Genomic DNA, 27,614 nt, shown 5'->3' with positions numbered 1-27,614 from the left:
TCTGAGCTTGTTGGTTTGTGTCCTTGACTGTGGCCCGCCTGAATGCCTTGGTATCTTTGTGTTTGTCTACTGTCTGTGACTGTTCTGGTCTGTTTGTCTGTGTTGGTCACTTCCTGGCTGCATGTGTGTTATCTGTCAAGTGTTTGTGCCTGTGTTCTGACTATAGTTGGTTGTCTGATTCAAGGGTGTCCTGTGTCCATTCTGTGGCCCAGCTCCCTCTGGTGGTCCGACAAGGAATAGCTGGTGCAGATGGACCAAAGGAAAGAAGAGTTGAGGGAAGAGAAAGTACTTCAGGCAAACTGAATCATGGGCTGCACAGAGTGGGGAAGGCTTGGGTGTGATAGCAGGGACCACACTTGGCCTGGCCTGGCAGGATGGGACTGGGGGTCCGGCCTCTGAGTCACCCATTGCCCACCCATCCCGAGGAAGGGCTACGAGACAGGATGCCTGGTTTTCTCGAAGTGGGTGGGGGCAGGGGCCTACCTCCGGGGACGTCACCCATTAAACTTCCTCTCTCAGCCACACAGGAAGCTGAGCCGGCTCAGGGCCCAGGCCCGAGCAAGCACGGGCACCCAGAACCCTTGGGGAAAGGGCCCCACCGGGCCTGCCCAACAGGGACCATGGAATCCAGAGCTGAGTAAGAACATCCCCTCCTCCATCCTCTAGACCAAGATTCCTAGACCAGGCCTGGGCTGAGGCCAAGGGGAGGAGGTCTGGGACAGGCTGGGGAGGAGGCCAGAGCCACAGGGGCAGGTGGCCTAAATCAAGGCTGGACTCAGCTGGATTAGAATACGGACTCCACTCTCAGACACACTCAGGCCACTTGCAGTCCCTCACCCCCTTTCTTTACTCTCTCCCCCCACCCCACCCCTGGTGCCTCTATGTGACTAAGTTTGTAATGCTGAGTGAGTACCTCACCTCTTGGCATATCATAGTTTCTGGGTCAGCAGAGTGAGGGAGGACTGTGTGTGCCCCTGTGTGCAAGTGCTTGTGCAGGACTTGTATCAACATGAGGGTGAAGTGTTGGGGGTCTCTGGGTGAGGGACGGTGTGTCTGTAGTCAGTCCCATCATCTTCTTCTGTTGCCTCCAGGTTTGCTATCTCTCTCCCTAAGCACAAGTCTCTGCATCCTTTGTGTAGTGGGTGGAAGCAGGGGAAAAGGGAGGTAGGCGTAAACTGCAGGGCTCACAGAAGTACGAGGGCATGCTGCCCTCTCTCTGGTGTGAAATTTGAGGTCAGCCCCTGAGGCCTCATGAAGTCTCACATACAGAGATGCACAGGCCGGGCCTCTTGCTCTCAAAACCAGAGAGATGCTCACACATCTACCCAGTCACACTCACAGCCACACAAGAAAACATGGACTTATTCACCTTCACACTGGCTTGGCTTGATCACAGTCCTATGACATACACTGGACAGCCTCATCCTTTCAGGCCAACACGAGACAGAATTATAAACACACACACATCTGTATGCTCACACAAGCCATACACACACACACACCTTCTCACACAAGTCATACACACACACACACACACACACCTGCTCAAGCAAGTTATGCACATACACACATAGTCACACTCCCTCACTCTGCTTCATACTCCCAGTCACACACACACACAATCAACACCATTCCATGCACACCCAGTCGTACAATCTAGACACTGCCAAAATCCTTGGGAGTCATGCACACACAGCCACACAAGTCACACAGGCACACACAGTCACACACGTGCAGATACAACCACACACACAGAAGCAAGTCCATGGACCCACTAAGCCCTTTCCTGTCCCACAGAGGGGGTCCCCCTGCCGTGTTTGATTGGTTCTTCGAAGCAGCCTGCCCTGCCTCCCTAAAGGAGGGTGAGTGGGGGAGGACTTTGGGGGAGGGGAGTGGAGATGGAAAGTGGAGCCCTGACTGTAGAGGCCTGTTCTCCCTGCAGATCCTCCCATTCTGCGGCAGTTCCCCCCAGACTTCAGGCACCAGGTATGTAGGCTGGTTCCTTGCTCCCTTGGGAGCAGGGTCAGTCCCCTGGGGAGATTGTGGGGCCCAAAATGAGTGGCCACGCAGTGTGTGCTCTTCTCCACCCCCAGGAAGCTATGCAGATGGTGCCTAAATTCTGCTTCCCTTTCGATGTGGAAAGGTACGGAAGAAAGCAGACATCCAGCGATCTGGAGACCTAAGGACTCAGACACCCAGGGAATCAGGGCCCTAACAACTAGACCCCAGACTGATGGACACAGTACTAGGAGCACTTGGGGGCGGGGAGGGGCGTGAAGGAGCTGGGACCCAGCCTCTGAGCATTTTCCACCTCCAGGGAGCCTCCCAGCCCTGCGGTACAGCATTTCACCTTCGCCCTCACGGACCTGACCGGCACCCGTAGATTTGGTTTCTGCCGCCTAAGGGCGGGTGCCCACAGCTGTCTTTGCATCCTCAGGTGTGGAATATGGGGCAGGGACTGGGGGAAGCCTCGACCTAGGAGCACTTCATGGAACCCGTATCCTCTCTCTACAGCCACCATCCCTGGTTTGAAATGTTCTACAAGCTGCTGAACACAGTGGGAGACCTCCTGGCTCAGGACCAAGTGAGACCAGCCCTCCTCTCATTCCGCGGGAATCCTAGCCCCCCACCCCAAAGCCCCCAGCCCTGCTCAGAACTCACAGGCCAGACGGGAGGCCTGGGCTCCTCTCAGAACACCCAGCTTGAGCCAAGACCTTCAGAATCCCCAACCTAACTTTTCTTTTCTTTTTTAAAAACATATTTTTATTGATTTCAGAGAGGAAGGGAGAGGGAGAGAGAGATAGAAACATCAATGATGAGAGAGAATCATTGATCGGCTGCCCCCTGCACGCCCCCCACTAGGGACTGAGCCTGCATCCCGGACATGTGCCCTTGACCGGACTCGAACCCGGAACCGGGACCCTTCAGTCCGCAGGCCGACGCTCTATCCACTGAGCCAAACCGGCTAGGGCTCCAACCTACGCTTTGACTCAGACACCTCACCCCCACCCAGGTCTCGGAGGTCGAGGAACTTCTAAGCCTGCTGCAGCGGACCCTGCCAGAGACCCAGGCCTCCGTGGAGCTGGTGAGTAGCTCCGAATCCCTGGGCGTCGGACCCCAGGTGGATGGGGAGGCAGCCCCCCAGCCCTGAGGACCACACAGATACACCTCTCCCTCAGGGCAGCGGAGTGACGGTCTCCAGTGTGCCCGGCAGCATGCCCCCAGCCCCCGGGAACATCAGGCCGGTGAGCAGGGCTGGGGAGCCTGGAAGGTTGGGCTCCCAGGTGAAGCCAACCCCTGATTGATCGGTCCCCTCGCCAATCTCCCCCTCCCCCTCCCCACCACCACCACCACCACCACCAGCTTTCCTGTTTCGTGGCCCCCGACTCCGGCCGCCTGCCATCCATTCCGGAGAACGTGAGTGGACTCCTCAGAGGGGGCGGGAAGAGGTCCCGAAACCCGCAGGGACTGCCAGATCCTGTCGTCCCTCGCACCCAGCGCTCCTCTCTGTCCCTCAGAGGAACCTAACAGAGCTGGTGGTGGCGGTGACCGATGAGAACATCGTGGGGCTGTTTGCGGCGCTCCTGGCCGAGCGGAGGGTCCTGCTCACCGCCAGCAAGCTGAGCACCGTGAGGCGGGGCCAGCCGGGCCGGGAGGGGCCGAGACCTGGCTTCGTCCCTGGGGGCGGGGCGACGGGGGGCACGGATTCCTACTCTAACCTCACCCGGCGTCACCCGAGGGCAAAGTCCTGGCTCTGCCCCTTGGAAGGTCAGGGTTGAGTTGACCGCTGGCTCCACTCTTGTGGGAGGAGTCAGCGTGGGTAGCCTCGTAGCTGCCGTTTGGAAGCTCCTCTTTGGGAAGGCCGAGTCAGACTCCACCCACTGTGGGCCGGAACAAGCCTGGCTCCGCCCCTCTGGAGGGCGCGATCCGGGAGCACTAAATTCTAGCTGGCCCCTGGAAGGACAGGGAGAGTGGGTGGCCGTGGAGGCTGAATGCTGGTTCCGCCCCTAGGGCAGGACCAAGGAAGATAAGTTTTAGCTCCGCCTCTTTAGGGATAGGGTCAGTGGAGCTGAGTCGTGGCTCCACCCCTAGAGGCGGGGCTAGGGCGACTCAGTGTTAGCTCCGCCTTGTTGGGGGTGGAGCTAGTGGGCTGAGTCACAGCTCTGCACCTATGAAGAGGGATCCTGGAGGATTGCATATTAGCCCGGAACCCTAGGACTTGCCCTGAATCGCAGGCCATTCGCAGCCCCTCCCCCTGAGTGAGCATCTCTTACCTGACCTGTCTTTCCTGGCTCCACCTGCTCCAAGCACTGTAATTTGCCAAATTCTAGGTCTCCACCTGATTCCTAAAGGGGTGTGAATTTTCACCTCTTACCCAGCAGCGGGTGGGTAAGGTGAGGTGGATGGGAAATGGAGCTGGGAGAGGGTTCTTGAACCATCCCAGAGAGGGTTTTGAAGCTGGGGGCCCAGGCCCTGAATCCACAGTACCCACCCGTCCCCAGCTGACCTCGTGTGTCCACGCGTCCTGTGCCCTCCTGTATCCCATGCGATGGGAGCACGTGCTGATCCCCACACTGCCACCGCACCTGCTGGACTACTGCTGGTGAGGGGCGGGGTCTGGGAAGGGGAAGGGGCAGGGCTTGGGGGCTGGGGACCAAGGCATAGCTCCTGCATGACCCTGCTCCCTTGGGTCGTCCGCAGCGCTCCCATGCCCTATCTCATCGGAGTCCACGCCAGTCTCACAGAGGTCAGTGGGAGCGGCCATGGACTGCAGGGACGGGCGGAGTTCTTCTCCCTCTGCATCCCCAAATACCCTCCCCCACCAGGGATCCTCAGACTCTGAGCTGTGGTCCCCCTACCACCCTCCAACACAGAGAGTGCTGGAGAAAGGCCTGGAAGATGTCGTGATGATGAACGTGGATTCCAATATCTTAGAGACACCTTTCGACGACGTGCAGGCGCTGCCTCCCGACGTGGTCAGTGTCACCCCTCTTACCCTCCCATCGTGTCTGGGAGAGGGAGGCCCCAAACCCACCCGCTCAGCGCAGCTCCCTTGTCCTCCAGGTATCCCTGCTGAGGCTGAGGCTAAGAAAGGTCGCACTGGCCCCAGGAGAAGGGGTGTCCCGTCTTTTCCTCAAAGCCCAGGCACTGCTCTTTGGGGGGTACCGCGATGCGCTGGTCTGCAGCCCGGTGAGCTTGGGGGATGCTGAGGAGGAGGCCTAGTGGACCCTGGAAGATGATATCATTTAGAGTGTTTACTCTATGCCTCCATTTGCTCATCTGTAAAATGGGATCCAGATAGCACCCAGCCAAACGAATGGTGTGAGTAAAATGCTTGAATAGTGCCTGGCACATCATGAGTATTCAAATGCTAGGTTCTACTATTACTATCTCATTTAATGCTCATGACAGTATTATGAGATAGGTGCCATTATGGTCCCATTTTACATGTAAAGAAACTGAGGCTTGGAGAAGTCCTATGGTAGGTGAGTGTTAAACCCAGGACTCTGATCTGCTGACTTTCAACCCCCTCCCTCAGTTTTCCACTATTCTATAAAAACTTGAGGGAGGGGGAAATTCTATTATTTAAGTATCTGATGTTCCTGTTGGCTGTGCCTTAACAACACATCTGGAATCTGCCCATTTCTCCCCATCATCTGTCTCCACCCTGGTCTGGTTCCCCTTATTGCTCACCTAGATAAGCGTGCTTGCCTCCCTGATGAGTCCCCTCTCCCCGGTTCCCACCCTCACCCTCATAGTCTGTCCTCCCTGAAGCGCCAGAAGTCACCTGTGAGCACCCAAGTCAGGTCTCCTCCCTCCTCTGCCCTCTAGGGTTCCCACCTCCCTCTGGGTAAAAGCCCAAATCCTCCCCTTGGCTCACCAGGCCCTGCACAAGAGCAGGCATACGGCAGGCGCTCAATCAACACTTGCTACATAGATAGATGGTAGAGTAAGGGAGGCAGAGAGCCTCCGGGAGCTCAGGACGAGGATCCTTCTTCCAGGGCCAGCCTGTGACCTTCAGTGAAGAAGCCTTCTTGGCCCAGAAGCCTGGGGCTCCCTTGCAGGCCTTCCACCGGCGGGCTGTGCACCTGCAGCTCTTCAAACAGGTGCGCCGGAGCCCAAGGGCGGGATTGGGACCTGGGGGACAGGGTTAGCGACGCCAAGCCAGGGTCCTGTGGGCGGGGCTAGAGTCGGTCTGGCGGGATCTCCCTCTTCAGATTGGGGAGGCAGAACTGAACTAGGTTTCTTAAAGATGAGAGCTCCAGTCCTGATTTCCTACGGGACAAAATCTACTCCTTGGTCCCTGGGGAAATAAGGGTGGGACCAAGTTTCAGGATCAGGGTGGGAGTCTGTGTCAGTCTTCGGAAGTTCTGGGCGTGTCCAGAGTGCGCACATCCTTTGGGAGGAAGGAGGAGGCGGGCCGGGACTTCAGGGTACCTGGGAGGGGGCTGGAGTGGACCGGACTCCTGGGTTCCTGGAGGAAGGTGGGCTGGACTCCAGGATCCTTCAGCGCAGGCGTGGGTTCTAGGGTCCCTGAAGGTGGGGTCAACCTCTTCCAGGGTCACTGAGAGGTGGGTTGGTCCGAAGTGGCAGAATCTGACTTCTGGATCCCTGTGAGGGGTGGGGTCTGGTCCCTGATAACAGATCCTGACCTGGGGCCAGAGGAGTCGGTTGGACCTCTGGCTTCCAGAGGTGGGCTCCAGACCTCCTGGGTCCTGGGGGTGGGCCCCTAGCCGGGTCAGGAATAACTTTTACTTCCTGAGGGCGAGAGGACTCCTAGTCTTTGCATTCAAATGTGACTCTGATCCTTTCTCCCATCCCCAGTTCATTGATGGCCGGCTGGAGAGACTTAACACGGGAGAGGGGTTCTCAGATCTGTTTGAGCAGGAGATCACCTGCAGTGGGACCTCCTCGGGTGAGCCCTGAATCTAGCCCGGAGTCCCTACCCCAACAGCCCCCCAGCCTAAGCATGCCTGCCATGACCACACTCTCTCCTCACTCCAGGCACCCTTCGCTCCTACCAGCTCTGGGCAGACAACCTAAAGGTATTGAACACCTGTCTTGTTTATTATTGAATTAATTTAATCCCATAACAGTCCCCAAAGTAGGGTCATCATTTTGCTCACTTATAGAGGTGAAGAAATTGAGGCTCAGAAAGGGAGAAGGGCTTGTCTGGGGTCACACAATCCTGGAGTGAAGTGGGTCCTGGGGTAACCAGATGCCCAAGACTCTCTCCCTTGGCATTCTCTCTCCAGAAAGGTGGTGGTGCCCTCCTGCATTCTGTCAAGGTCAAGACCCAACCAACCGTCAGAAATATGTATCGCTCGGTGAGGCTGGGCTACACAGGCCATTTACTGGGGTGACAGAGGACATTTTAATCCCACATTTAAAGTGCACATATTTTTATCAACTGAATCAGCAGTTAAACCATTAACAATTTTTCCCACTTTTATTTTCCATTCACTATTCTCATGTTTGTCAGGATTTCTTTCCTATTTAAAATTGACAACCAAGATTCATTGAGTTTTTTGTTTTGTCCTCAGACACTGCAAACCCCGCTTCTATCCTTGTGGGGGTTTTTCTCCCAAGCCCGTTTCCTGGGGCCAACTTCTGAGGCTCCAAATTGTCCATTCAATTTTATTCTTCACTCGGCTTTTGAACATGGACAAATTTTTATGATGTTCTGTTTTTGCCACTCCCCATTTCATCTGGGGGTTCTTTCCCCCAGGAATATTCCTTTTGTATTAGTCAAGGGGGCGAGAGTTTGTATTGACTCCTTAGGTGATGCATGGGGGATTGTGAATATATTTGTGAGACATAATCATGAATAGATGGCAGACTCCGCTGTTCTAGGGCACAGGGGGCTGAGTTCTCAAATGTCCAGTGTCAAATCACCTCACATCTAATTCTTGTGGCTCCTCCATAGGCCAAGAGCGGCTTGAAGGGAGTGCAGAGTCTCCTGATGTACAAGGTAAAGCTAATGTCCATTGGGTGGGGGGGATGGGGAAATGGGCTCCTGGCTCACCCAACCTCTTCCTAGGATAGGGATTCTGGCCTGCAGAGGGGGGGCTCCCTCAGGGCTTTCTCCCTCACCAGTCGCTCAGATCACCTGCAGCAGCGTCTGCCTATCACCCAGCACTTTGGACAGGTAAGATGCCCCGCCTCCACCCCGATACACACACACCTGGAATTATCACCAAGTCCTTCACCCATCCTCAATCTCCATCTAGACAACTTGCCTCCCTCCTCCTGTACCCCAGTATCTGCTGCCCGCTTCACACTCACCCTCCTTCACACAGCTCCCCTGACTCTAGCTTCTGGGGCCCCACCCCTCCAAACCTGTCCTTTGCAGAACCGGCCCCTTCGCCCCAGCAGGAGACACAGGTGGGAAGAGAGACCTTCTGAGTCCCTGGGGGAGAGGTAAGGTTCAAAGGCAGGAGAGGGGGCAATATTGTAAGTGGGAGGCCAGAACTAATGGGTAAGATGATCCCCAAATTTCAAACCTGCCAGAGCCACCAGACTGGAGCTGGGGGTTTAGGGCAGATATCTGAGGCTGCCTAACCTCACACAGGACACCCCCTCTGAGCCCTGAAGATACCCAGGACTCCTGGGCAGAGGAAGCTCTGGACAGCAGCTTCCTGGGGTCTGGGGAAGAACTGGATTTGCTGAGTGAGATACTAGACAGTCTGAGCACGGGAGCCACAAGGACGGGCAGCCTGCGGTCCAGCCAGAGCTTAGACTGCTGCCACAGAGAGGACTCGGACAGCTGCCTCAGCCTGGTGAGCCCTACAGTCCTCTCCCATTTGCCCACCCAACTTGCCACCCCCTCCCCCTCTAAAGTCCAGCAACTTGCTAATCTCCCCACCCCTCGTCCAGCCTAACTTACCAGGAAGACAAAGGTGGCAGCCAGATGAGGAGGACCCCCCAGAACCCTATTCCCAGTCCCTGCCTGCCGGCCTGCCATCTCTGCAAAGCCCCCAGCCTCTGGATACCACAAGGTCCTCAAAGAACCTCACTCCTTCAGAGGCCAGCCAAGAAATCACTTCTTCAACCCAATCTTTAATAGCTTCTGCAGACCCACAAAGCAGAGGGGACCTCAAATCCTCTCTCACAGAGCCCCATCAACAAACCCCACCTCTCTCCCCTCTCCACGAGGCCACCGGAGAGCCCAGAGGCGAGGAGAGCTCCTGCTCCCAGCTCTCCACAGTGCCCACCCAGCCCAGCCCTGCAGAGAGCCCCCAACCTCCACTGCCCACAAAGCCCAACTCAGATATCACCTGGACATCTCAAACCCTCGACTCTACCTCAGATCCTGGTTTCCCAGAGAGCCCCAGAGCCCCTCCTGTGCCCGCCAGCAACTGGCGGGAGCCCCAGGCCAGGAACCGGCCCAGAGTTGCTGAGCTTAAAAAGTGTTTTGAAGGTTAAGGACCAGGCATCTGGAGGAGAAGCCATTCTCTCAATAAAGTCTCAAGAGCCCAATGCTGTTTTTTCCTGGTGATTTTACCTGGGGGCCCTCTCTCTGCTCATAAACCCATCCCATCCAACACCTTCCCCACTGGCTCCTAAGGGTAGTGAAAAGCCTCCCTTCCAGGAAACCCTCCCAGCCCCTAAGATCCACGAAACCTTGCAATTCATCCTCCGGCCTATGAGCCCTGCATTTACCTCCTCCATCTAGGCTAATTTCTGCCTCCACCAGTTCAAAAAAAGGTTTTATTATATCTTACTACCAATTTTACACATATATATATATATATAAAATATGAGCATCCCCACCCTCTCTTGCCCTCAGGGGCAGAGTTTTGAAGCACCTTTTTCCCTTCTATTCTTAAGCCCAGGTTTTGAAGGCTCAGAGTGGGATCCGCCTTCCCCCAAGGTCACACAGCAAGGGAGGGAGATGGAGAGAGGAAGGGGACCTAGATGGGCAGGCACCCCTGCACTGTCTCCTTGGAGTCCTGGGGAGCCTGGGCCTCGGTTGCGTGGGAGAACTGAAAGGAAAGGAGAGGGGGGTTGTCGGGCCTGTGTGGAGATGGTGCAGCAAGCAGAAAGGCGGGTCCCTAGCACCGGCACCCCCAATTGCAGGCAGAGTCATGCAGAGGCGACATGCTTCGCAGAGCCCGCCCGGCAGGTGCCCCATGGCCCCAAAGTCCAACTGAGCCATCATTGGCTCGTGTCTCGGTGGTGGATGCTGTGTGGGAGCAGGTGCTAGGCAGTCCTGGGTAGTGGTGGTGGTTGTGGCGGACCCCAGCATTCAGATGAGCCGCTCCTCAGGAGGCAGCTTGAGGTTGGGGGGTGGTGGCGCTCGGGCACCCACCTGCTCCTCACTGCTGGGCCGGTAGGTGCCTTCCGTCTGCCGCTTCTCCCGCAGTTTCCGCACCAGCAGCACCAGCCCCACAGCCAGAAGCAGGGCAGCCAAGAGGGAGAAGACCACGATGATGGCAGTGGTGGCCTCCTTAGACTGCGAGACAGGGAACAGGTGTGACTTCCCTGAATCTGGGGATCCTGTCTACCCGCACCTTAGAAGCATCCAGGGTTCCTAATCCCCGCACACACAACTGCTCCTTTTGGTGATCTGGTTCCTCCACCCTGATCCCCACCTATCACATTTGGGGCTCCCAGTCCCCCACATCTGCCATGTCTGGAGTCCCCCTTCCAAGCACCTGCCACATCTCGGTCCCCCCCCCCACCTCCTCCTGAGAGGCCTATAAGGCATTTGCCACCATCTACTCCCTTCCTGAGGTTCTGGGTCTCCCCAGTCTGGACCCCTGGCTCTCCCTAATTGTCATGTTGATATTCTGGTCTCTCACACTTGGGGTTCTCCAATGCCAACCCCCATCCTGGCCTGCCACCTCTGTGGATCTAGGCCCCTCCACCTGCTACTTGTGGATAGCATCCTGAATAGAATCCCTGCTCCCTTCATGCCATATATACCCCCCAACTCACCAGGGCCCCATTGAAGCTGGGGTATGGGGTGGTAGTGGTGTTATTCTCATGTGCAGTGGGGTCCAATGCTGTGGGGAAGTGGTAGAGAGAATAAATGAAGCTCCATCTATCACTCCCATCCTGGCACATCTGCCCCCTTCCTTGGGGATTTCCCCTGCCCTCTGACTGTGGGTGCTCTGCACATTGGAGCCAGCTCCCTGTACTGCTACTCTGGCCACCCCCAGCCCAGTGGAGCCCAGCAGTGAGGAATCGGCCCACAGTAGTTTGCAGTTAGCGCTGAGTTGGGGGCTATGACAATGGATGGTGTCGAAGCCCAACTGTTCCCTCCTCTCCCCTCCCCCACCTACCTGGCCTTTTCTTGGCTCTGAAAGATCTGGACAGATCCTGCTTTTCCCTGAAGTATCTATTTAATTCCATTCCCTACCCCAGGCTTTTCAAACTGGAAGAACCGAATGGCTGGGTCCACCCATATGGCCAGCCTGGTGGTCATCCTGGACTCAGAGCCCCAGGCAGGCAGGCCTCCTCCAGGCTCCCAGACAACCCAAAACACCTCAACCACAGAGAGTCAGATATGCAGGCCTCCTCTCCCTCCAGCTCATAATTCCACCCCAGTCAGGAACTCAGGAATTCTAGACCAACTGCGACCGTCCAAGGAAGGACTTAGGAATTCAAAATCCCCAGCCCTGACCTTGTAGACTGCTGCCCCCAAGGCACTCCACGCCCGCTCCCCAGTTCTTGACCTCTCGGTGTCCCAGGTCCCCAGCGCCCCTGCCGGTACCTACTTTGCCCCCAGACCCGGCCCCAGCGGGCAGGCAGCAGCGGCAGGCCGAGCGCCAGGAGCAGCCCCAGGCTGGGGCTCGCCATGGGCCTGGGGAGATAGGCTGGTGGCACCAGGGACAGGGCTTCTTGCGCGCCGCTCCTACCGCATCTCGGGCCAGAGGTACTTACGACTTGGCACCTGCGGGCGGGAGACGGAGAAAGGCCAGGGCGTGGGGGAGGAGGCTTGACCCAGGCGCAGGCCCAGGGGAGGGGCGACCCGCGCCAGGGCACCCCGGAGTCCAGCCCCGCCCCGCCGCCAGAGGTCAGAGATTAAAAATTAACTCGGGGAAGTGCATTCCTAGGCTCTGGAAAGAGAAGCGGGTAGGGAAAGGAGGCGGCAGGTCAACCAGCGCGACCTGCCTCCCTACCTGGCCTCGGCGTCTTTGATCTCACTCAGGTTCCCGGTCTGATTCCCTCGCTCGAACCCTCCGTGCGTTCCTCGGTCGCTCGGCCGGACTACACCGGCTCCTCCCGCTCACGTGACCCGGAAAGTTTAGTCACTCACCTGGGAGGGGAGCGCACTTCCGGCTTGTGCACCTGAACAGAGATGAAGGGGCGGAGCCAGGCGGGAGGTGGGGCCGCGCCTCGTGCGCACCTGTAACGGGAACCCAATCCTATAATGCGGAAAAGCAAAAAAGGAGCGGAAGCGCGAAAGTGCTAGAGGAAACTCCCGCGTGTATTGCGGGCACGTCTGTAAGATCGCACAGGTGTGGAGACACACGAGGCATGGAGACACGGTGGTATGAGGCACTCCTGTTTGGGGCTGACCCAAATGGGGAGTCCCTAATGAAAAAACACCTGCGCGGTACACACCTGCATGGGACCAAACCTGTAGAAAAGACATCGGCAAGGACATGTAAGAAACACACCTGTGGGAGATATCTGCCTTGAATCACATCCATTTGGAGTATAGCTGAATAGAAGCACACCTGTGTGAAAACAGCTGTATAGAACAGCTGTATTATAACAAACACCTGCCTGAGGCATTCTGGTGTACGGTTTGAAGACGCGGCTGCATGGCTCACCTATGGAATGAACAACACTTGGATAAGGAATTTCTGTGTGGAGACGTATTGGCAATACCGGTATGAGACACACCTGCACTTAAGTACACCTGTATGGGACTCAGTTATACGGAAACAGACCCATACGGGTGTATACTTAACAGGAAAACACTTTTGTGGGTGGGGACGCTTCTGCCCAAACAGGTGTGCTGTATAAAGCATTCCTGGGCAGATTTCTGCTGAGAAGCATACCTGTGAGGTGAAGGAAATAGTCTTGTATGAGGAACATCTGCATAGAATGGAGCTCAGATGAGAGAAAGACCTGAGAAGATCTGTATGAGGCACAGCCACATTGAAGCAGCGGGGGGGGGGGGGGGTAGGGGCAGCAGGACAGAGGTTTATGTGTATTGAGGCCCATCTGTCAGGGATGTATCTGAGAAAACACCTGTTTGGGGTATCTCCGTGGGAAAACATCTGTAACCCCCAGGATGAAGGGCACCTGCAAGGACCACCTTTAAATAAAAGCATCTATAAGAGGCTTGTTTGTCTGAGACGCACCTGTTTGAGCACACCTGTTTGGGCAGAAGCTGGGTGGAAACCAGTCCTTATGGCTGTATCTTTGGATAAAGAACGACGTTAATAAGACGACCTTCTCTTGGAGACTCCAGGGTGAAGAGGGTTGGTTAAGGGCAAATTAATCCCTTTTAGGGTATAGAATGATGGGTAAGCATCCCAGGTCTGGATAAATTCTTGTTGTGCCCTTACTGGGCAAGTGGACTGGGGAGAGCACCATAGGCTCCTGTTTCCTCATCCGGGAAGTGGGAAAGCCAGTCCACCTACCTCATAGGGCTTGGCGAGGACGACCCGAGAGGTGAGTAAAAGGCCTGGCATGAGCAACGCACTGTGTCCGTGTTAGCTGTTATTCTTATTCGCTGTCTAGTGACCTGGGCGCCCCTCCCCCTAATAAGTAGAGAAACTGGGCCCGAAACCAGTGGGAGGGATATTCGGCAACTGCCGAGGACACGCACCACTAGCTGGGGCCCCGCCTACTGTGCTCCGCCACCCGGTGCAGGTGCCCAGCCGCGCCTGGGACACTGAGACCTCTCTCCCCGCACTCCCACCCAAGGCTGGTCAGGAGAGAGCACTCAGCCCGGCGTCTGGATGGGGCCGCGGCCTTGGAAGACTGCCGGGCGAGCCCGGGGAGGCGGAGCCCGGGTTTCCCGGGGTGGGTGGGCAAGGCGGGCCCGCGGGCAAGGCGGGCCCGGCGGGCAAGGCTCCCGCGGTTTTGGCGAATAGGAAATCGGCTTTGCAGCTGCGCCGCTGGTTGGTCTTCCGTTTCCCGGTCTGAGTGGGGCAGAGAAAGAAGGCGAGCGGGCGGATGCCGGGACGAGAGGCAGCGCCGCGCCGAGCTCTCAGTTTCTGTGGCCGAGAGAGGATGTGAAGTGAGCGGCAAGCAGACGGAGGGCCAGATGGCGTTGGGCTGGTTCTTGAGCATGTCTAGCGAAAACGAGAACTTATTAGGAGAGGGAGGTCAATGGAAAGAGATGACGAAACCCAATCCCTGATATCTCCCTACCTTGCCACCTTGGGCAGAAGGTAAACTGAGGCACTCAGAGGCGGAACACTGAAAATAGAACTGAGATCACTGATCTAACTAGCCCTTCTTCCCTCTTCCCAGAATGAACCCCGATGTTCCCTAGGCTGTGCCATACCCGAGCATCCCTGACAACCCTCCCCACGCCCCCAGCTCCGCCCCAGCTCCTCCCCCAGAGGGTCGGGAAGGCGACGCAGGTTCTGACGCGGGCGGTGACGGATAGCAGTCACTGCCTCCAACCAGTGCCCGAGCCAGGCCGGCAGCTCGGAGGCTGCTGTAGCGGTGGCCGCGGAGCTGGCCCTGTGGGGCCCCGGGGGGGAGGGGGTGCCGCGAAGCCCCGGCTGAGGCCGCCGCTGCCGGGCCTCCCTCCCCCCCGGAGGGCGCCATGCGGGGGGGCCCGGGTGAAGCAGAGCGGCGGCAGCGCTGGGGTCGCCTCTTCGAGGAGCTGGACCGTAACAAGGACGGCCGCGTGGACGTGCAGGAGTTGCGCCAGGGGCTGGCCCGGCTGGGTGGGGGCGACCCGGACCGCGGCGCCCAACAGGTACCCCTGCTAGGCGAGCCGCGCTGGCGCCCCGCGGGCGCTGGGTAACCCGAGACCCTGAATGGAGCGCCGGGAGCCTCCGGGAACTGCCTGTGGCTGGACTCCAGCACCTGTGCCCAACCTGGGCGGCTCTGTTCCCTTCCCCTTGCCCACCCGTATCTGGGCCTGACAAGTTCGCTCTGAACGGGGCTGGGGTCCCCACCCTCGTCCCCCAGAGGCAGGGGATGTCTTCCAGAGAAGAGAGTCTGGTCTGCTTTCCTGCCCACTGCCCCGAACACACTCTCGGGTCAACTCTGCCCAGCCCAAGACATACCCTGCTCCCACCCCCGGAGACACGCTCTCCCCTTCCCCCACCTCTGAGCCACCACTGCCCTCCCCACCAGTTGCCCCAGCCTCTTTGTTTACATTCCTGCCCTTTCCCAGACCTGGCTCAGTGCCCCAGGCTGTCCCAGCCAGGGACCCAATCCTGTCCAAAGCCACCTCCTCTGTGGATGCACCTATCAAAGCATGAACTTGCCCCTGGGCCAATGCAGGTGTCCCCCACACCTGTAGCCCCAGATGCTACCGGGGTGGCTCTGTAGCATCCTGACACCTCCAGTCCAACCTTCCACTTTCCAGCGGGAAAGCACAGGCCCCATAGCCGCTCAGCTTGGACCTGTCTTTGCCCCACATTGCCCAGAGCTGTCTCTAAGGGGAGCTGCTGAAACTGCCATAGAGCCAGGTTTTTGTAAGACAGCTGGGAGGACAGGCTTTCAGAGACAAGAGCCCAGTGCTACCTCCCACTTCCCAACTCGGTAACCTTGAATGAGTTACTTGACCTTGGAGAACCTCAGTTTGCTATCCGGGAAAACTGGACAACCGCTATCCACCTCAGAGCCCTACTGTGGCCTTGGACAGCTTGCTGACGGAGGGAGGGGTGAATGCCCCTGTCCCTGTCCTCTAGGCACCAGGGACCCTGGGTTCCTGGGACATACGCTGGCTATGCCCTCTCCAGATGGGGAGCAGCCTCCTGGAGCTCCCTTTGTCCCTCCCCCCCTGCCAGGGCCTCTCCCCAGAGGGTGGTGCTGACACAGATGGCGGGCTGGACCTTGAAGAGTTTACCCAATACCTGCAGGAGCGGGAACAGCGCCTGCTGCTTCTTTTCCACAGTCTGGATCGGAATCAGGATGGTAAGGCCCAGGGATGGGGCTGTGGGAGCCTGGGAGACACCAATGGGCATAGAATTGGTGATGCCAGGAGGAGGGGTAAGGCCCGCTTCTCCCTGATGACTCACAAGCTATTTTGGGAACCCTCCTCACCCCCAGCTAGGTGGTTTGGGGCCCAGCCAGCCCATCAAACCTTCTCTTCCTGGAGTGCGACCCCTATTATTTACCCTTAGATTTTTTAAAGAGACAAAGATCCTGCCTATTGCTCCTGGATTCCCTATGGAACAGAGACCCTCCTCCCCATAGTATCTTCTAGGTCTCCAATATCACCTCTTGATCCTCTGTGGTGTAGGGAGCCCCATAATTACCCCTACAGTCACATCTTTATTTATTCATGGATCAGAGGATCCCCCAACATTGCCCAGTCCCACTTCTCTGATCCCAATGGGGCAGGGATTCTCCAACCCTGCCACAAACTTCACCCAGGTTTCTGGATCCCCTGGTCTTGCTAAACCACTCCCATTTCAAACTACACTGCTCCTCGGTCCCAGGGCCTCCCCCGCCACACACACACACACCCTTCCCCACCTTGGTTCCCAGGTCACATCGATGTCTCTGAGATCCAGCAGAGTTTCCGAGCTCTGGGCATTTCTATCTCTCTGGAGCAGGCACAGAAAATTCTACACAGGTGAGTAGTTGGAGTCCAGAATCCCAGATAACTCTGGCCCCTGGGATCCCTTGATTACCTCGAGCCTCTGGGCCCCAGACCAAGTACCAGGGTGGATGGAGCTGAAAAGTTGAGCTTTGGAGTCAAGTCCATCTTGAGCCAGTTGCTTCACCTCTCTGAGCCTCAGTTTTCCCCACTGTAAAATGGCCAGCTCTCAGTGCAGTCGAGCTTGGCCTACCCCCAAATCCAACCAGAACCTCATTCCAACCCACCCCCCAGCATCAGGCACTGATTCTATCCCACCCCCCAGCATGGACCGTGATGGCACTATGACTATCGACTGGCAGGAATGGCGTGACCACTTCCTGTTGCATTCATTGGAGAATATGGAAGACGTGCTCTACTTCTGGAAGCATTCCACGGTGAGGTGGGGGTGGCTTTCCTCCTCCCCTGGGGGCCTAGCTCAGGTCTCCCCAGGGCACGGAGGGACTGGGTCAGGATGCTCTAGAAGGAGGAGCCACTGGGAGCAGCCAAGGAAGGAGACTCTGCTCCTCTTTCCCTCCATTCAGAACTGAGGGGCTTAGGACCCATTTGGGGAGGTCTCTGCAATCTGATTGGAGCCCTTGAGACTTCCTGAGGGGCCTCTGGGAGCAGGCTGTGGGTATTGGGAGCACAGGGAGGAAAGAGCTCACCAAATAGGGCACCTGGCCTCCTACCCTCAACCCACGCAGCTCCCCTTCTGGTTTTTAAATGCCTCAATTAAGGATTCTGCTGCTGAAAAGACGAGAAGCCACTGCCTCCAGAGGTTCCAGTGGGATCCACAGGAATTGGGGAGGGGTGCTCTAGATTGCCATTTCCTGGGGGTGGAGAGGGGATTCCTGAACAATGTTTCTGGTAGGAACTGATGGCATTTGGAAGGGATCCATTTGTGGGATATGGTGAGATCTTCTTGGGAGGTCCAGAAATTCACGAGGGGATTCATGGAGGGGCTTGGTTGGGAATTTTATAGGAGGACTCTAGAGGAGGGGTTATCTCTGTGGAAGAAATCTCTATGGGATTTGGTGAGAGCTTGGGAGGGATCTGCTAGGCACCTTATATGAGAGGTCCCCTGTAGGATCTTGTGTGGCCCTGGAAGGATCTTCTGGAATCCTTATGTGGGAGAACCTTGAGTGGGATCCTTCAGAGGGATCCAATTGGCTCTGGAGGGATCTTTTTTTTTTTTTTTTTTTTTTTTTTTTTTTTTTTTTGTTTGTTTTTTAAATATTTTATTGATTTTTTACAGAGAGGAAGGAAGAGTGATAGATAGTCAGAAGCATCGATGAGAGAGAAACATCGATCAGCTGCCTCTTGCACACCTCCTACTGGGGATGTGCCCGCAACCAAGTTACATGCCCTTGACCGGAATCGAACCTGGGACCTTTCAGTCCGCAGGCTGACGCTCTTCCACTGAGCCAAACCGGTTTTGGCTGGAGGGATCTTTATGTGGCAAATCCTTCAATGGGATTTGGTCAAAGTCCCCAAGGAGGGATATTAGGATCTTACATGGGAAACAGACAACTGACTAGGATGTTTTGGTGGGATCTGGTAGGGTTCACCTGGGCTCTCCAAGATTCATTGATGGACTGTTTGGGTGTCTGAGGATTCTTGGAGACACCCCTGTTTAGAGCTGTGTTACATCTTTCCACCTCTGTATCCTCAGGTCCTGGACATTGGCGAGTGCCTGACTATCCCTGATGAGTTTTCAGAGCAGGAGAAGCTGACCGGCATGTGGTGGAAGCAGCTGGTGGCCGGTGCAGTGGCGGGCGCTGTGTCACGGACAGGCACAGCCCCTCTGGACCGCCTCAAGGTCTTCATGCAGGTAAGGGGCCCTGGAGAGACGCACCCTCTTCCTGAGATCTGGGCCCCTGGAAGGGACTGTAAAATCACCTTGTCTCCCTGCATAGGTCCATTCCTCCAAGACCAACCAGCTGAACATCCTTGGGGGCCTACGGAACATGATCCAAGAGGGGGGCGTGCGCTCTCTATGGCGTGGCAATGGGATCAATGTGCTCAAGATTGCACCTGAGTCAGCTATCAAGTTCATGGCCTACGAGCAGGTGGGGGCAATTGTGGGGAGGCATGAGTTAGGATTCACAGGATTGGCTTGGGGGTAGGGGATGTCTGCAGGTCCCCAGGAGTGCGCATCTGTTCCCCTGCATGATGCCCATGACAGGAGGACAGTAAAGGGGTGGTCCAAGTGCATGGAAAGCTCACCCCCTGAGGTCCTGCCCACCGCTGTGTCTCCCACCCTCAGTTCAAGCGGGCCATTCGGGGACAGCAGGAGACACTGCATGTGCAGGAGCGCTTTGTGGCTGGATCCTTGGCTGGTGCCACAGCCCAAACCATCATTTACCCCATGGAGGTGAGAAGGGGGGACCCTGAGTGAGGCCCCATTGCAGGGTGGGGAGGCCTGCAATAATCATTTCTCTTCATGGTGTGATAAGCATTGGGATTATAACTTTGCCTCTCCCTGACTTAGACTGTAGATCATTACAGCAGTGCTATTTCATGGCTAGTCTCTCTGGGAATTGCAATTTGAGATGTGACTTCTGGGAATGGTGGTGTTGGTTGTAACTGTTTAGACAGCCATTGTGGGAGAAGCCATTTATGGATATACCTCTTCTAAGGATGTTGATTTCCAAAATGCTTGTTCCCAAGGGTATCATTTCTAGGTAAACGTGTTTTCAGAGAAATCATTTTAGGTTTTAGGTTGTGTAGTGCGTCAGGTAGGATTCTGAGTGATGAAAAACTCAAATTACATAAGTGAAGTCTAAAGGTGAGTGGTTCAGTGCTGGCATGTGGCTTCAAAGTGTGAGAGACCCAGGCTCCTTCCCACTATCTTGTTGTTCCACCACCTCCAACATGTAGCATCCACCTTGTGGACAAAAATGACTTCTTGCTCCAGTCATCACATCCACATTCCAGCCAAGAAGGAAGAATAGACAAAGAAAAGAACATCTCCCTGCCTTTAAGGATGCTTTTCGAAAGTTATACATACCTCTTCTCCTTCTGCCTCTGTTTCATTGGCTAGGGCTGAATCACATGGCCCTACGCCTAGGGAAACTGAGAAATTTCTAAAGGCTATGGGGCCAAAATTTCCTGAAAATTATGGTTTCTTTTATTAAGGGAGAAGGGACCATGATATTGGAAGACTGTTAGCAGTGGCTGCCACATGTAACCATTTTTAAGTATAGAGATTAGAGATAGCAGAAGATTCTAGAGAAAGCGGTTTTTTAAATTCACTTATTCTCGGGGTATCTCCTTCCAGGAGTAGCTATTTATAGGTATCTTCATTCCTGGATGTAGTGATTCCAGAGGCAACTTTCCAGGGATAACCGGGTTCTCCCCAGGTACTAAAGACACGGCTGACCCTTCGCCGGACGGGCCAGTACAAGGGGCTGTTGGACTGTGCATGGCGGATTATGGAGCGAGAAGGGCCCCGTGCCTTCTACCATGGCTACCTGCCCAACGTGCTGGGCATCATTCCCTACGCGGGCATCGACCTGGCTGTCTACGAGGTCTGTGGCAGCCTGCCCCTCTCTCCTTTCTTCCTCCCTCTGGGATCTTCCCGCGGGCCACCCATTCCTGTGGGGCTGACTCAGTTGACCTCCAGAACCAGGGGAGACAATCCTGGGGTAGAGAAGCACCACGGACCTGGGGATCCTGGGGAACCCTTTCAGGCATTAGATATCCTCACTTTTTCACTTACCACTGCAGTTTGGCCTTCCGGGGTCTCAGGACACAATGTAGTCGGGACCCTTTCCAGCTCATAGAATTATGAGAGCAGGCAAAGATGAGCTTCAAAGGTGCCCATTTTGCCCCAAAGCTTGTCTTAGACCCAGCCTATATCTCCAGGCCAATGTCTTTCTCAGAGCCTGCCATTTCAACATCTGTGTCACCATAAAATCCACGCCCTGTGACCAGCATTTCAGTATCTTTATCAGGAAAGGCAAGAACAGAGTTTGTTTATTTTTTAAAATATATTTTTATTGATTTCAGAGAGGAAGGGGGGGGAGAGAGAGATCAAAACATCAATGATGAGAGAGAATCATCAATCAGCTGCCTCCTGCACACACACCCCCCCCCCCCCCCACTGGGGATGGAGCCCGCAACCTGGGCATATGCCCTGACAGAGAATTGAACCAGTGACCTCTTGGTTCCTGGGTCAATGCTCAACCGCTGAGCCACATCCATCTAGGCAAGAATAGGGAGTTTTGCTGTTTCTCTTCCACAAGCCTCACCCATTGCTTTTACCTTCTCCTGGTGGGATCACCAGGTTCTCTCTAGTTAGCACAGCCCCAGATGTTCCCAGACATCCCACAAAGTCTTTGTATCCAGGGAAGGGTCAACTTCATGGATACCCAACCATGCACCCCGACTCAGAAGGGCTCCTCACTTGGTTCAAAGCTTTGCTGTTGCCATCTTGAAATTCCTAAAAATTATTGAATAGGAATCTCGCATATTTTTATTTTGCACTGGGCCCTGCAAATTATGGAGCTGGACCTGATCTAAGATCCTCTATATCTGCCATCCATACCTGCCCTCCCAGCACCCAGCATCTATGGAGTTAAATAAAACATGGCCATTACTTACTCATACATTCATTCATTCATGCATGCATTTGTTTAAGCAGCCATATTTGCTGGGCACTGGGCAGGCTGCTCTATCAAATGAGAAAAACACAGCCCTTGCCCTCCTGGAAATCACTTCAACAAACTAGGAAGCCAGTCAACCAGCAAACACGTAATTTTAGATCCTGATGCACTTTCAGAAGGTAATAAAGCTGGCTATGTAATCAAAAGTAGCAGTGGACAAAAAAGAAGGTCTGGGAATGTCTAAGGAGAGGGAGAGAAACATCGATGTGAGAGCAGAACATCAATTGGCTGCCTCCTGCATGCCCCCTACTGGGGATCAAGCCCACAGCCTGGGCATGTGCCCTGATTGGGAATCGAACAAGCAAACTTTCGGTGCACGGGACAACATCAACCAACTGAGTCACACTGGCCAGGGCTTCTCTGACTCTTTTTTTTTAAAAAATATATTTTATTGATTTTTTACAGAGAGGAAGGGAGAGAGATAGAGGGTTAGAAACATCGATGAGAGAGAAACATCGATCAGCTGCCTCCTGCACACTCCCCACCGGATATGTGCCCGCAACCAAGGTACATGCCCTTGACCGGAATCAAACCTGGGACCCTTGAGTCCCAGGCCGACGCTCTATCCACTGAGCCAAACCGGTTAGGGCTTCTCTGACTCTTATAAGGACCCTTGTGATGACATTGAACCAACCTGAATACTCTTGGATCATCTCCCATCTCAAGGTCCTTAACTTAATCCCATTGCAAAGTCCCTTTTGCCTTGTAAGGTTCCATATTCACAGGATCCAGGGACTAGAGGGGCCATCATTCCATATACCATAAAGGACAGAGGTGGGGACTAAGTGAGGGTGCAGGTAAAACAATTGTGTTGCATTTAGGGGTACAAAGTGCTGAACTAGCTGTCATGGGATATAGCGAGGTCTCTGAAGCCAAGGCCTTAGTGTCACCCACCTTCAACCCACCCTATTCCCCTCTTCACCCCAGACCCTGAAGAACCGGTGGCTCCAGCAATATAGCCACGACTCGGCTGACCCGGGCATCCTCGTACTCCTGGCCTGTGGCACTATCTCCAGCACTTGTGGCCAGATAGCCAGTTACCCCCTGGCCCTGATCCGGACCCGTATGCAGGCCCAAGGTGAGGCCTGGGTGGGAGGATGGGTGGAAAGGTCTCACAATTTGGGTCCCACCTCCACTTCCCCAGCTCTTTCTCCTGGGTAGGTAGAATTCCAGGCAGACATACTCCTGGATTTGGATGGCCCAACCAATTCTCAACCTTTCTCTGGGCCTCCGTGTACCCACATTGGAATGGGAGCCCTTTGCCTGAACTAGGAGAGCAGATGCAATGAGCACTGGAAGGGCCCTAGCAATCTTAGCTGGGAGGTCATTTGGTAGACTTCAGCATATTTGGGCTGGTAATTCGAGATCTAATTTGCAAGGCTGGGTTAATGAGGAAAGGTAAGGAACGGGTTAAGGAGGGGCAGGGCCAGGCTGGTTATCATTTTGTGTTTCTCTGTATTTTTCTTGCACGGGTTCTTTCCTTGATTTTCCCTACTATCCCTGACTCTATTTTGAGAATTTCCCAGGAAATTTTAGCGTTTATGTTCCATGATTTTCACTGAAGGATTATCAGGGCATAAGACAGATGTAGTTCACAGGCTGGAGAGGAAGAAAGATGCCGAATAAGCCATTCCACAATTGACTATGGATTTAGGGTTGAATAAAGGGGAAAAGGAGCCTGACTTAGACTGGGGTGCCCAGGAGGGCTTCCATGAAGAACTGGCTTTAGAATGGAGGTTGCAAGGATGAGTAAGAGTTAGCTGGGAGAAGTGGGTGCGAATCACTCCAGGAAGAGGACACTACTGTGCCCTCTCCCACTACACACACTCATACCTGCTCTGTTTTGAATAGTCCCCAAACTTGGGCCCTCCAGATTGAAGTGAAAAGGTGAACAGTCCATTCCAAGGCCAGTAGAAGTCCTGACTCTTGAGTGGTAGGTCCTGCTGTTAGTCTCACCTTCCTTTATCCTGATGTAACTGCCACCTGGCCCAGCCCTGAGGGGTGGGAGGGGGAAGGGAGAGGGGGACTTTTGACCTGACCTGGCCTCTACCCCTCCCAGCCTCCATCGAGGGCGCCCCCCAGCTCTCCATGCTGGGTCTGCTCCGTCACATCCTGTCCCAGGAGGGCATACCAGGCCTCTACAGGGGCATCGCCCCCAACTTCATGAAGGTTATCCCAGCTGTGAGCATCTCCTATGTGGTCTACGAGAACATGAAGCAGGCTCTGGGGGTCACATCCAGGTGAGGGACCCAGAACCGCCCTCACTAAGATTCCTCACCTCAATCATGATGACCCCTACACCTCAACCACTGGAGACTGATGGCCCAGCCAATGGATCCCACTCAAACCACAGGATCCCTATACTTCATCCTCTAGGTCCTGCATCCCACGTCCCACCTACTGGATCCCATGTTTCCCTGTCTCCCTCCCCCCCACCACACACACACACACACTGGGTCCTAGACCTCCATGTCTTAACCACTGGATCCCCCACAACTCATCTAATGAATCCTGAAACCCTAACCACAGGAGCACATATCCCTATATCTAAGCACCCAGACCCAAGCTCCCTCAGGCACCAGATCCAGTGTCCTCCTACAGCACTAGATCCCAGATCCCCAGCCCCACTGGCAGATTTCAGACCTCCACGCTCTAATCCCTGGATTCCCAAGCTTGGCCACTGGATCCTGAATATTAAGAAACCTCAGCCACCAGTTCCTGGCCATGTAATGCCCAGATCCTGGGACCCCCACTGCTGGATCCTAGATCCCCTCATTCCAGCCAGTGGATTCCTGACTCCCTTTACCTCACTGGGTCCCAGATCCCTCTGCTTTGACTGCCAGATCCCTACATTTAAACCAGTACACCCTCAGCCCCTAGCCCACGGGATTCCAGATCCACAAGCCCTGAGACACCAGCTCCTGGCTCCTAAAACCACAATCATGAGAGCCCAGTGGCAGAGCGACTGGGTCCTGGCAAACTGCAGCTGTTGGCTCTCTAATCCCTTCACGCAGGCCCTGGATACTGAAACTCCACCCACAGGAAACAGACCCTGACACTCCCAGGCACTGGATCCCACCTCCTTAGCCCCTGGATTCTGACCTGAATCCTCCCAGACACTGGCTCAGATCCCACATCTAGATCCCAGTAGGCTAATCACAGCAAAATGGCCCCATATGTCCCCTAACCCAGACACGCATGAGAGCCCAGAGACCTTCCCCACCACAACACGGACCTGGGAGCCTGTAGGAACTTCACGTCCTGGCCTGCTGGCTCCAGAAAACCCATGGGACTTGTTCAATGTCCTGATATGGCTAGATGCCCCCTCATGCCTTGCACAGATACTGGATCTCCCCACTTCCCCAGCATGGCCATACCTCTGGCCCTATGGGGACCCTGCTCCCTCCAATGCTCCCCCCAACCCTCTGCAGCGTCTTCCACTCCCCACCTTATGAGCCGATAACCCCCAGAGCCTGGGTGCTCTGGAGGGTCCCGCTGCTCTTTCTCGGGGGCTGGCAGTGAGGCAATCTGATGTGGGGGACACATTAAGGGGACCTTCCCCCAGCCTCAGCACTACCAGCCTCTCCTCGGGCTTCAGAGGTGGAAGCCAAGAGCAGGTTTGTCTACACAGACCATCCTTCTGATCATGCAAAAACGAATCAACCCCCCAGAACTCACTCCAGGTCTACTTTCCTATGGAGAAGAGCAGACATTCCCTCACCTCCCCTGCAACTAACCCAAGCCCCAACACCCCCATATACATTCTGCACTTTATAGTTGGATTCTTAATTGGGGGACCCTTTCCTCCACTCCTCCCAAGTCCTTGGAGAATCCCATTAAAGGACTACAGAAGAGGAACCACTGTTTGTGGTGGGTAAAGAACCTCCCCAACACTTCCACCTCTCCCCACCTATACCATGCCCACATCCCTGCCTGTATGTGTTATTTCAAAGCAAAAGAACAAAAGGAATACATTTCTAAGCTCTTTTCATTGTGGTTTTTACTGAAAGGGGCGGGTGGAGGTGGGATACCCTCAAACTACCCACAGGAAAAGGACATGGACCATCTTCCATCACTCACAGCTGGAGGAGACCAAGAAATGACTCTGTTGAGCCTCAGCTTCCATATCTGTAAAGTGGGGCAAGGAGAAGTCCATATGCAGGAGCCCTTCTAATCGTTTTCATATTGTTCCTAATTACACAAGTGTATTCGTTTCCCGGGGCTGTCATAACAAGTTACCACAAATGGGGCCTAAAACAACACATTTTAGATTGATATATTTGTATTGTGGTAAAATACACATAACATAAAATTTACCAGTTTAATCATTTTTTTAAAGATATAGACTGCTTCATGAATCTGTGTCATCCTTGTGCATGGGGCCATGTTAATCTCTGTATCATTCCAGTTTTAGTACCTGTGCTGCTAAAGTGAGCACACCATTTTAATCATGTTTAAGTGTACAGTTCAGTGGTATTAAATGCATTCACATTGTTGTGCAACCATCCCCACCATCCATCTCCAGAACTTTCTTATCTTCCCAAATTGACACTCTGTCCCCATTACACACTAACTCCCCTTCCCCCAGCCCCTGGCTCCCACCATCTACTTTCTGTCTCTGAATCTGACTCTAGGGACCTCCTGTAAAAGGAATCACACAGTATGTGTCCTTTTTGTCCGGGTTATTTCACTGAGCATAATGGCCTCAGAATTTATCTATGTTGTACTATGTGTCAGAATTTACTTCCTTTTGAAGGCTGAGTAATATTCCACTGTCTGGATGCTCCATTCATCTATCAGTAGACACTTGGATTTTTCCCACCTTTTGGTTATCATGAATAAAAACAACAGAAATTTATGGAGGGGGGTCAATGGGGGATAGGGAAAGGGGGGCATCTGTAATACTTGCAACAATAAAGAAATTTTTAAAAACACAAAAACAGAAATTTATTTTCTCACAGTTCTGGAGGGTAGACGTCTGAAATCAAGGTGTTGGCATGCTTATACTCCCTCTGAAGACTCCAGGGGAGACCCTTCTTTGCCTCTTCCATCTTCTGGTGGCTGCCAGCAATCCTTGGTGTTCCTTGGCTGTAGACCCAGCATTCCACTTTCTCCCTGTCTTTCCATGTCCCAACTCTCCTGTGTGGACCGTGATAGTCACCCTCCAAGATGTCTCCCAATGATTTCTGCCTCTAGTATTCACATTCTTGTATAATCCTATCTCTCATTGTTCCAAAGTGAGTTTGTTTGGGCCAGAGAATACAGCAGAATTGACGGTACAGTATATCACTTCCAGGATTAGATTATAAGTGAACTGCAGCTACTATCTTGTTTGCATTTTGAGCTGCTGTGGTGTGTGTGTGTTGGGGGGGAAGGGGGGTAATTTATTATGTAGCAGTAGCTCACCGATACATACGCACATCCACAGATATGATTTTCCACATACTCAAATAAGGGATCAAACCTTGCTAACTTCTGTATTTTTACTTCCTTTGAACTATGTCCTTAGCATCAATTCCCGGGAGTGGGTCAAAGGATATTGCTATCTCAGAGTCATGCCACCAGAAAAATCGTTATGTAATATACACAACTTTCAACAAGGAATTAGCACTACCAGTGTTCCTACCACCATGCTTACGTAGAGTGTCAGCATTTTAAGTTTATTTAATTGGATCAGTTAACGTCCATTTTTGTGTCTGCATTATTATATCCCATGATGCTATGGCTGGGATTTAGGAGGCTCTGCAACTGGCATGCAGTGTGGCACCAGACAGGCTTCTTTTCTCTTTCTAAGCCTCAGTTTCCCCGCCTACAAAATAAAGGGGTGTTTTTTTTTGGGGGGGGGGGGAGGGAGGAGGGATGGAGTTGCCCTCAAAGAACTTGGGAGGATGGAGATGCCCTCAATGAAGACTCTTGTTGGATCCTACTGACAACACTATCTGGTAGAGTTTATCATTACTTCCAATTTCCAGATGGGGAAACTGAAGCTCAGAGATGTAAGGTGGGTACTCCAAAGTCACACAGCAAGAAGTGTATGATGTGAGATTCAAACTCAGGTCTTCCTGACTCCAAACCTATTCCTGTCTTTTTGGGAGATCAACTGTGTCCCTCTCCCTCAAGCTCCAGAGCTGTCCCATTCTCTCTCACTTTCATCTCCTGTTGCCATGACAATGAAACACTGTATTAGTTTCCTATGGCTGCTGTAACAA

At 54.2% G+C, this 27,614-nt stretch overlaps 3 protein-coding genes across 8 annotated transcripts; 2 read left to right on the top strand and 1 right to left on the bottom strand.

Annotated features, from left to right (window-relative positions):
- The first annotated feature begins 526 nt into the window (after nt 1-526).
- Nucleotides 527-9,735, top strand: DENND1C (DENN domain containing 1C). Its single transcript, XM_080674466.1, has 23 exons — nt 527-637; nt 1,798-1,862; nt 1,943-1,986; nt 2,094-2,143; nt 2,318-2,437; nt 2,515-2,584; nt 3,014-3,085; nt 3,180-3,245; nt 3,364-3,417; nt 3,519-3,629; nt 4,503-4,603; nt 4,702-4,747; nt 4,875-4,976; nt 5,065-5,190; nt 6,003-6,107; nt 6,826-6,916; nt 7,006-7,046; nt 7,257-7,328; nt 7,928-7,972; nt 8,042-8,149; nt 8,354-8,421; nt 8,573-8,780; nt 8,878-9,735. The coding sequence occupies exons 1-23, from the start codon at nt 621-623 to the stop codon at nt 9,424-9,426; spliced, it is 2,331 nt and encodes a 776-aa protein (XP_080530592.1). The 5' UTR covers nt 527-620; the 3' UTR covers nt 9,427-9,735.
- Nucleotides 9,693-14,479, bottom strand: CRB3 (crumbs cell polarity complex component 3). Of its 4 annotated transcripts, XM_080674489.1 has the most exons (7): nt 13,605-13,858; nt 13,323-13,381; nt 12,129-12,355; nt 11,724-11,899; nt 10,942-11,009; nt 10,313-10,456; nt 9,693-9,986 (listed from the first exon to the last, which is right to left on the bottom strand). In XM_080674489.1, exons 4-7 carry the CDS (start codon nt 11,803-11,805, stop codon nt 9,915-9,917), a joined length of 366 nt encoding a protein of 121 aa, XP_080530615.1. In that variant the 5' UTR covers nt 11,806-11,899; nt 12,129-12,355; nt 13,323-13,381; nt 13,605-13,858; the 3' UTR covers nt 9,693-9,914. The 4 variants fall into 4 exon arrangements, with proteins under 4 accessions (XP_080530615.1, XP_080530613.1, XP_080530614.1 ...); XM_080674487.1 differs by adding an exon at nt 14,341-14,479 and having other exon boundaries at nt 12,129-14,261; XM_080674488.1 differs by having other exon boundaries at nt 13,337-13,858.
- A 125-nt stretch (nt 14,480-14,604) lies between these two features.
- On the top strand, nt 14,605-26,332 carry SLC25A23 (solute carrier family 25 member 23). 3 transcript variants are annotated; one of them, XR_013960912.1, is made up of 11 exons: nt 14,605-14,899; nt 15,942-16,068; nt 16,645-16,732; nt 17,022-17,133; nt 18,411-18,569; nt 18,655-18,807; nt 19,005-19,112; nt 20,101-20,268; nt 22,333-22,483; nt 23,257-23,338; nt 23,465-26,308. XR_013960912.1 is itself a non-coding variant. In XM_080674475.1 (10 exons), the coding sequence occupies exons 1-10, from the start codon at nt 14,744-14,746 to the stop codon at nt 23,647-23,649; spliced, it is 1,407 nt and encodes a 468-aa protein (XP_080530601.1). In that variant the 5' UTR covers nt 14,605-14,743; the 3' UTR covers nt 23,650-26,332. The 3 variants fall into 3 exon arrangements, 2 of the variants coding, with proteins under 2 accessions (XP_080530601.1, XP_080530602.1); XM_080674475.1 differs by lacking the exon at nt 23,257-23,338 and having other exon boundaries at nt 23,465-26,332; XM_080674476.1 differs by lacking the exons at nt 19,005-19,112; nt 23,257-23,338 and having other exon boundaries at nt 23,465-26,326.
- The last annotated feature ends 1,282 nt before the right edge of the window (nt 26,333-27,614 follow it).

Source organism: Plecotus auritus, assembly GCF_963455305.1.
Source record: "Plecotus auritus genome assembly, chromosome: 6".
In the NCBI taxonomy this organism is placed as follows: domain Eukaryota; kingdom Metazoa; phylum Chordata; class Mammalia; order Chiroptera; family Vespertilionidae; genus Plecotus; species Plecotus auritus.
The sequence above is the reverse complement of the archived record's forward strand: the minus strand, read 5'-3'. Positions and strand labels throughout refer to the sequence as shown.